Here is a 9,919-nt window from a genome sequence, read left to right as displayed (position 1 = left end):
ACCTTGAGATTAAAGAAACTGTGCCTGGTTTTTAGAAAGCCAATGGCATAACAATTCAGTCAGGGAGAGTACAGGAGAGTGAGGAAGCCAAAGTAACCAGAGAGATGAGGAGAGGGGAGGGGGAAGGGTAGAGGGAGAAAGCACAGCACTGGCAAGAAGAAAGCAACAAACAATATGTAATTTACTAGAAAGCCTAGAACACTCTAAGACCATGCTAATCAACAAGGATATGTCCGTGGCTCCCCAACTTCTCACTTACATGCTGAAAACAAATGCAGTAAAGAACATATAAGCATATGGATGAATTCTTAGCAGTGTTCAATTTAAAGCTAGAATTAAAAAAATTTTAAGGCATGTAACTAATGCATTATAATTTAGGGATCTAAAATCTGGTCTTCTGTTGCTAAAATTTAAATGATTAAAACAAGAGTTTATTTTCCTTGCATTCCTTGATTTACTGAAGTCAATTAAAAATAAAGCCATGTTTAAACAAGTGTTGGAGACCAACTTTTAATAATACATATTTAATTTTCAGAAACATATGCTAACCATCAACAACATGATGAGGGTTTCATTGCCCCAGATGTTATTTCATTGGTACGTTATATTGATATTTACAAAGGCTTTCAAATTCAACAACACAAAACAAAACAGCTTAATTTTTAAAAACTACAATGCTTTAAAAAAATGTAAACAGTTTCATTTTTACATTATTGTAAAAAAGAAGACTCACTCCTTAATGTGGCTTAATTTTTTTTTTAAGTGAGCAAAGCCTGGTGCTCATGGATAAAGAATGAAAATAATTCTTTACATAGAAACATTGTGCTCCAGTGTGGCAAAGAAAAAAAAATTATATGTACACATATAAAGAAAAGAATCTTAAGCCCACAATTTAGACCACAAAAAAATCTTGTCCCCAAATTGAGAAATTTATAAAAACCATTTACATATGGTTGTTGACCTATTGGAAACCTATATAACATTTTCAAAACAATAACTCAGTCAAAAGATACCACTTTTATTAAAAATGAAATTTTGTGCAAAAAAAAAATTGTTTAAGCTAGAAACAAGACTATCCCCCCTAGTAAGAGGCCAAAAGAGCCACTGAAATAATTTAACTCTGTTAGATTTAATGCATGTAACCAAAAGGCACATACATGTGATTAATATATTAATATCTTTTCATGCAGAAACTTGTGCATGTTCATAATTATACAACGAAAACACAAACATAACAAAACATAAAGCCTAATGTTTGGCAATGTTATTCTAGCCATATTCCTTTCTACTCTATCAGCCCAGGGTTTCCTAAATCATTAACACTGCCTCTCAAAAAAATATATTATATTTGAACAACTTTTCAATAAAAATTAAAAAAGTATGTTAGCCTGGAACACTATATTTTTTCAGTTCTGATACATATAGAAACTTACTGATATGTTTATTTCAAATGCCATTTCAAATTAAGATACATTTTTTCTTTTATTAACAAACACTTTGATTGCTCCAGTGAAGTCAGCAGAGAGAAGAACTTCTGTGTTATCTGTCTTCATAATACCTTAAAAGTATAAAAAATAGTTTTAAGTTGATTTTTAAAGGAATATGAAGCCTGCTGCCACAATTATCACATGCCCATGACCCTCCACCTTCAGGGGAGAAGATCATCTCCCCACCTTTTCAGTCTCCTTTTCTGGCTGGCTCCTGTAATTCTTTCATTCTGCTGAATCTCTCCTCTGCTCTGAGGCTCACTTTCACTTACCTTGTCTTATTAGCTGGTCTTTCCCTAGCTTGAGGATATTACAGTCTCTTGGGGCCTGGATGCTTGGACTTATTCCAAGGCAGCCTAGGCATCTAAGTCATCTAATGCTTCATTGCATGGCAAGAAGCTAGTGTGTCATTCAGCCCCAGGACTGGAGTGCTGGCAGAATGGGATCAGCTGGGCAAGTCTGTTGCTAACAGGGGTGTCTAGCTAGGTTGCCAGTAAGGTTTATTGTATAGCAGACATACTGAAACTGCCATGAAATGAAGTAAACATGTTTGCTGTGTGAATGCTGACAGCACCTTTTGCCATATGGTCCTTACTGAAAAGCTATATAACTATGCTAAATGGCATAAATGCTTACCTCTTACATTTGCCAGTTGCGTAAAAGCATTTAATAAAAAAATTCAGTGTTAACTAACTCTGTTATACATAGGTGAAAACTGAGATTTTGAGATTTAAAAAAGAAGAAAATAATCCAAACTTTAATTGGAAAGTTGTGGACAGGATGAGTCACACAAAATGGTTTCACTTGGATGTGCTAAAAACATATCCTAAGCCTTTGAACATTCCTTTACCACCCTTTTGGCATATCTCATAGCAGTGCTGTGCAGTAGTAGCAGCAGCAAGGGACTTAGGAATATAAGAAAGGATAGAGAAGAAAATAATTCACCATACATATAAAATGCTTTGTAAGACACAATAATAATGAAAATGATAATAATGCCTACTACATGCCAGACATTTTGCTAGGCACTTTTACACATACAAGTATATATATATTTTAGATAGAGTCTCACTCTGTTGCACAGGCTGGAATGCAGTGGCACCATCATAGCTCACTTGTAACCTCATACTCCTGGGCTCAAAGGATCCTTCCACCTCAGCCTCCCTACAGGCATGGGCCACTGTGCCTGGCTAATTATTTAATTTTTTGTGAAGACAGGGTCTTGCTATGTTGTCCAGGCTGGTCTCAAATTATCCTCCTGCCTTGGCCTCCCAAAATGTTGGGGTTACAGGCATGAGCCACCATGCCCAGCCTATACATGTCATATCTAATTCTTATTGAAACCCTATAAACTAGGTTATCATCATTATTTTACACATAAGGAAAATTGGGGCTCGAATTGCCAAACACGTCAGGGACAAAGAGAGAGGGCAATTGAATATATTTTGTGATCCCACATTTTGGGTTTAAGAGAGCTTATTCTTAGACTACACCTACATGGGTACAAAATGACAAACACAAATTTGAGTACAATCCACTAAAATTTGTGCCTCTTAAAAAAGGACACAGTTAACTGAACCTTGTTAATGTGGTATATTTTTGAGAAGTTAAAAAAAAAAACCCTGTACTTTTTACTTTTCCTCAAATTGTTTTAAAAGCTAGAATTTCCTGTGGAATATGCAGGGGAAGTATATAGAATGTAAAAAGGTAGCACTTTTTACAGAATGTAAAAAGGTAGCACAAAAGAAAAGAAAAAAAAAAAAAAAAAAAAGGCCAGGTGTGATGTCTCATGCCTGTAATCCCAGCACTTTGGCCAAAGTAGGGCTAACCTTTTTGAGGCTAGAAGTTCGAGACCAGCCTGGGCAACATAACGAGAACTCATCTCTACCAAAAAGAAAAAAAAAAAAAAATTAGCCAGGCATGGTAGTAAGTGTAGTCCTAGCTACTCGGGACGCTGAGGCAGGAAGATTGCTTGAGCACAGGAGTTCAAGGTTGCAGTGAGCTATGATTGTACCACTGCACTCTAGCCAGGGCAATAGAGCGACACCATGTCATTCATTCATTCATTCATTCATTCGTAAGTTAAAAAAAAAAAAGAAAAAATGTAAATGACTTAAGTTAGAAGACAGAAGCTGGATGTGATTCTGAGAAGGAAAGAAAAAGAACACAGAAAGCAGTTAAACAGGCATTTAGGAAAGGTTTAATCATTCTAACTTGGTTTATTTTTGTATCTTGTACTGAAAGAAATGCTAGACTGAAGTTCATCTTTGTTATCAAAATTTTTCTTCACAGACAGAAGGAATAGTGTCGTGAGTGGAGTTGATAGTCCAAATAATACTACAAAAAAATTACTTGAGATTAAAGTACTTGATAACTCAAATACTTTAGAAGCACTCTTTGTACACTGTATCTATTCCTGTGGCTTTATGACCTGTTTGTAATCTGTAGCATGAGCCAATACAGTCAATAAACTATTATGCAATCCATTTAAAAATTAAAAAAAAATCATATATATATTTTTTGAGTTGGGTGTCCTTCTATGTTGCCCGGGCTGGTCTTCTATGTTGCCCGGGCTCAAGACCTCCTGCCTCAGCCTCCCAAGTACCCGGGATTACAGGTACACACCACGCCTGCCATATATATATATATTTTTAGACAGAGTCTTGCTGTGTCACCCAGGATGGAGTACAGTGGTGCAATCTCAGCCCACTGAAAACTCCACCTTCCTGAGTTCAAGAACTTCTCCCGCCTCAGCCTCCCGGGATTACAGAGGTGTGCAACCATACCTGGCTACATTTTGTATTTTTAGTAGAGACAGGGTTTCAACATGTTGGCCAGGCTGGTCTTGAACTCCTGACCTCAAGCAATCTGCTCACCTTGGTTTTTTTTTTTGTTTTTTTGTTTTTGAGATGGAGTCTCACTCTGTCACCAGGCTGGAGTGCAGTGGCACAATCTCGGCTCACTGCAACCTCCGCCTCCCTGGTTCAAGCGATTCTCCAGCCTCAGCCTCCTGAGTAGCTGGGACTACAGGCGTGCACCACCACGCCCAGCTAATTTTTGCAGTTTTTTAGTAGAGATGGGGTTTCACCATGTTGGCCAGGATGGTCTCGAACTCTCAACCTCATAATCCACCTGCCTTGGTCTCCCAAAGTGCTGGGATTACAGGCGTGAGCCACCGCACCTGGCCCAGATTTTTATATAACTGATTGGCACTCAATATTACTTGTTGGCAGTTTCTTCTCCCTTCCTAATATGAGCACTGTATATAACTGGAATTAATACTCATTCTCAAAGCATATATGCTACAAATGGCAAGAAATTACAAACTTGTAAATAGCCACCTATCTCAAGAAGCTGTTAACTTGTGGCAAGTCGAAAAATTAGCCCTGTTTCATTTGGGTTTAATTCATTTAGTCAGCACATGTTCATTAAGCATCTACTATGTGTAGGCAAGCACTGTGTGAGACACTGGCAATACAGCAATAAATAAGACATGAAAAGTCTGTCTTCTAGAGATTACAGACTAGTAGGAGAGACAGGTAATAAAGAAGTTTTACATTTGCATATATTGTTTGCACTTCTCTAAAGAGAATGGTTACCCATAGTTATGAACATCTAAATTTCTCTTTTTTTTTTTGAGATGGAGTCTCACTCTGTCGCCCAGGCTGGAGTGCAGTGGTGCGATCTCGGCTCACTGCAAGCTCCGCCTCCCGGGTTCACGCCATTCTCTTGCCTCAGCATCCCGAGTAGCTGGGATTACAGGCGCCCGCCACCACGCCCAGCTAATTTTTTGTATTTTTAGTAGAGACGAGGTTTCACCATGTTAGCCAGGATGGTCTCGATCTCCTGACCTCGTGATCCATCTGCCTCGGCCTCCCAAAGTGCTGGGATTACAGGTGTGAGCCACCGCACCAGGCCCAAATTTCTCATTTTTAATTCTCAGGTGAATTTAAAACAGGTAAAACTTTGAGGAAATATATTACTGAAAAGTTCAGAAATGGATATCTGACAACCATTAAGTTGCAAACAAGAAATATTCTTTGGTGGCTCACGCCTGTAATCCCAGCACTTTGGGAGGCTGAGGTGGGTGGATTGCTTGAGCCCAGAAGTTTGTGACCAGCCTGGGCAACATGGTGAAACCCCATCTCTACAAAAAATACAAAAATTAGCTGGGCATGGTGGTGTAGGCCTGTAGTCCCAGCTACTTGGGAGGCTGAGGTGGAAGGATCACCTGACTCCAGGGTGGTTGAGGCTGCAGTGAGCTGTGACTGCGTCACTGCGCTCCAGCCTGGGTGACAGAGCAAGACCCTGTCTTAAGAAAAAAGAAAAAAGAAATATTCTTTATACTAGTGAAAACCTCATTATACTCAAATGAGATAAATGAGGCTACTAAGTGCTGACTAGAAAAAAATACAGGACAAGTAAAGATTTACCAGAAGGTGTGGCATCCAAAACTTCAGCATCTTCACTTTTCTCATTCCCTTCTGATTTTTCAGATTGCACATCCAAAGATAACATCAAACTTGGGTTTGGTGCAAAGATGGCTGATGTAACAACTGCATTGTGGGCTGCGGAAAAAATTTACTTCAGGATAATTGACAAATTGGATACCAAGACAAACACGATAGTGTATGTTATATGCCAAATATCCTTAAAAACTAACATAGAAGTAACTAAGAGTGATTTAAAACCTAAAAATTTTTCTAAAAAAAATCACATATAAGTTCTGAAATTCCCTGACTTCTCAAATTTTAGACCAAAGTTCTTCCTTAGTATAGATAAAACAAGCAAAGCCAAATGCAAGGCACTTTATCATTGTCAAACTGCCTCTCTAAAATAATGCCTAAATGAATTTACTTCTTTTTTTTTTTGTCTTTTTTTCAGACGGAATCTCACTCTATTGCCCAGGCTGGAGTGCAGTGGTGCCATCTCGGCTCACTGCAATCTCCGCCTCCCGGGTTCCAGCGATTCTCCTGCCTCAGCCTCCTGAGTAGCTGGGACTACAGACGCACGCCACTACGCCCGGCTCATTTTTTTTGCATTTTTAGTAGAGACAGAGTTTCACCGTGTTAGCCAGGATGGTCTCGATCTCCTGCTCGTGATACGCCCGTCTCGGCCTCCCAAAGTGCTGGGATTACAGGCGTGAGCCACTGTGCCCGGTCATGAATTTACTTCTAGTACATATCCACTTTAACTTGATTCTCTTATAAGACACACAAAAGCAAGTATGTACTTACCTTTAATACCTTCCCAGAAGTCATTACGATCTCTCCTGACTGAAGTAAACTTGCTTAGGTCATGGTAAGTACTCCAGATATAAACATACTTATCTTCTGAACCACTAACGAGGTAAGTAAAATCATGGCTGAATTTGGGGGAGAAAGGAAAAGCAAATAAAATGTGCGTGTGTATATGTTTAAAGGTTTCCTTTATCAGTGCTTCCTACTTTGTGATACCTAAAATAACACTTGAAGTAGCTTGTTGAATATGTAGACTCATGGTCTCACTCTAGATGTTCTAAATGTGTACGTGTGATGTAGTGGCCTGGCACTTGTATTTGTATCAAAGCTCTAAGTAACTGTGATGTTAGTTAATCCATGTTGGGAGGAATGATGATTTAAGGTGTGAAAGACAGGAGCAGAATACTTTACCAATTGAATTAATTACTGTATAATTTAAGAAAAAAGAACTGGTAAGGAAACGGCAAAAGAAGAGGGCTAGAAAGAAGAAAAGGTAGCTAACGCTATTTCAGGAGAGTGTCCAGAACCCAAATTAGAAATTTAAATAATAATGATATGTAAAGTTTTGAATACAAGACACTGTGCTGTGGGGTGTTAAAATGCTTTCTTAGCGTCCTAAAAGGTTCCTTCCTTTCCTAAAAGGTTCAAGACAATGGGACGGGGAGGGGAGTGGCAGGATGAGCCGTACGCCCCCTCCTAAAAGCGTAAACAAAGGTACAAAAGCAAAAACTCTAGAGATGAGAGTCTTCTAATCTTGGCTCTACAACTATGACTTTAGGCCAATCACTTAATTTTCTGCGTCTTGGTTTCTTCATTCGCAGAACAGGGTCAATTCGAATTCTATATACTATATAGGTGGACAAGGTAAGTACTGCATGATAATAAACTATTACTTGCAAAAGTGAAAAGAACCCCATTAAACATAAGACATAGACCAATGGAAAAACGGAATTAGGGGAGAAATGTCCTGATGTCTTTTGGGAACATCTCATTGCCAATTTACCTGAAACTTGCTTTGATCTGGCTGCTGCTATTGACGTAACCCTTATACTTCATGGATAGTGACAAATCTCTCAAATCATATAGTCTGATTCTGGAGTCATTTGAGGTTACCAATATCTAAAAGTAGATCAAATGAAAAGTTAAAAATATCATCTTTTAGTACAAGCTAAGCTACAACCCAAAAAGGGTGTTACACACATACAAACTAATATACCTCAAAACTAGAAGAAAAGTGGTATTCCACAAGAAAGAGAATACATTTTTTTTGCCAAGATATTAAGAACTTTCAAGAATCTACATATAGTATGGAGAGAGATGGTTTTGAATACTGTAGTACCTTATTTTCTCCAGGTAAAGGCTCAATGCCAGTAATTTTTCTTCCAACCTTGTTGCGCCCTCTAGTAGATCGGACATGTATTTGTGTATGGTATTTCAAATGCTAAAAATAAATCATACATTTAACATATTAGAATTAGGAGCATGTGTGGTGGCTCGTATCTGTAACTCTAGCTACTCAGGAGGCTGAGGCAGGAGGACTGCTTGAGCCCAAGAGTTCGAGGCTGTAGTGAGCAATAATTGCACCACTACACTCTAACGTGGGTGACAGAATGAGACTTTGTCTCTATAAAAAAATTCTTTTTGCTTGGGCATGGTGGCTCATGCCTGTAATCCCAGCACTTTGGTAGGCTGAGGCAGGTTAATCACTTGAAGTCAGGAGTTCGAGACCAGCCTGGCCAACATGTTGAAATCCCATCTCTACCAAAAAATACAAAAATTAGCTGAGTGTGGTGGCACGTGCCTATAGTCCCAGCACTCAGGAGGCTGAGGCACAAGAATCACTTGAATCCAGGAGGTGGAGGTTGTAGTGAGCCGAGATCGCTCCATTGCACTCCATCCTGGGCAACAGAGTGAGACTCCATCTCAAAAAAAATTTTTTTTAAATTAGAATTAGAAGACATCTCAAAAGTCATCTGTTCCAACTCTTAAGACAGACATGGTATTATTTGTCCCTATTTAGAGAAAATGCAGTTAAAGCCCAGAGGGGATAAACAACTTGTCCAAAACCATGAAAGTGTTTACTAAGTATACAATTATATAAGTTACAAAAAACAATCATTTACCTCTGTATCATAGAAAATACATCTGCCATCATATGTCCCAATCACTGCATATTTGCCATTCTGACAGAAATTTGCAGCTGTGATCAATTTTGTCTGACCATCTACTTCATTCCACAAAGCCACTTTTTTGTCAGGTATGTTCCAAAGGCGGAGCTTACCATCCAAAGACCCACTTAGAAAATACCTGTCATCCTAAAGAGGTGGCAACAGAGAAAGTTTTCATTTTACCACATCAAGAAAAAACTCATTAGCAAATCAAATCAGTAAGTCTATTAGAATAGTTTAAAAATGTAGATTTCAGGGCCGGGCGCGGTGGCTCACGCCTGTAATCCTAGCACTTTGGAGGAGGCCAAGGCAGTGGATCACATGGTCAAGGTATCGACACTGTCCTGGCCAACATGGTGAAACCCCGTCTCTAGTAAAAATATAAAAATTAGCTGGGCATGGTGGTGCGCGGCTGTAGTCCCAGCTACTCGGGAGGCTGAGGCAGGAGAATCGCTTGAACCCGGGAGGCGGAGGTTGCAGTGAGCCAAGATCGCACCACTGTACTCCAGCCTGGCGACAGAGTGAGACTCTGTCTCAAAAAAAAAAAAAAACAAAAAACGATTTCATTAAAAATTTTTTATTCTTTAAGCAAGCATTATTTTATGCACCGAAAGCAGTAACAACAATAAGAAACCTCACTATTCACTTTGGAGAAATAAAACTCTAATTATCATATCCTTAAACTGCTGTTTTGCAAGATATGGATGTCAATAGATAACGTGTTTGAGTGTGTATTACATAGAAGAAGGTTCTGTGATCAAGTAAGTTTGAGAAATTCTGGCTCACAAAAAGTTAAACATGATTCTCAGTTAACCTGCATTTTGAATCTCCAAAGAGAGGATAAAGTAGGTAGCATTTTTCAACATATTTAACCACAGACTTTTTTTGGGGGGGCATGTTTAGGGGAGGTGCTAGACCTTTCAGAACACGCTATGGGAAACACTATCCTATATCATACCTTCCTCTGGGATACATGTAACACTTGGATAAAGAGTAACATCAGTTAGTGGCCCCCAAAACCAGT

The 9,919-nt window shown here is 38.9% G+C and overlaps 1 protein-coding gene across 2 annotated transcripts in view; it reads right to left on the bottom strand.

Moving 5' to 3' along the window:
* Positions 1-484: 484 nt before the first annotated feature.
* Positions 485-9,919, bottom strand: part of WDR44 (WD repeat domain 44) — a 102,609-nt gene continuing 93,174 nt past the window's right edge. Inside the window, exons 15-20 of one of the 2 annotated variants that reach the window (XM_054471960.2) lie at positions 8,851-9,042; positions 8,067-8,168; positions 7,731-7,846; positions 6,725-6,852; positions 5,921-6,055; positions 485-1,558 (exon numbers count right to left, since the gene is read on the bottom strand). In XM_054471960.2, the coding sequence (XP_054327935.1) occupies positions 1,464-1,558; positions 5,921-6,055; positions 6,725-6,852; positions 7,731-7,846; positions 8,067-8,168; positions 8,851-9,042 (768 nt within the window). In that variant the 3' untranslated portion in view covers positions 485-1,463. The remainder of the gene's footprint in view (positions 1,559-5,920; positions 6,056-6,724; positions 6,853-7,730; positions 7,847-8,066; positions 8,169-8,850; positions 9,043-9,919) is intronic. The other variant, XM_063660603.1, reaches the window with a different exon arrangement.

This window comes from Pongo pygmaeus, chromosome X (assembly GCF_028885625.2).
Source record: "Pongo pygmaeus isolate AG05252 chromosome X, NHGRI_mPonPyg2-v2.0_pri, whole genome shotgun sequence".
NCBI classification, from domain to species: domain Eukaryota; kingdom Metazoa; phylum Chordata; class Mammalia; order Primates; family Hominidae; genus Pongo; species Pongo pygmaeus.
This window is presented reverse-complemented; position numbering and strand designations above follow the sequence as displayed.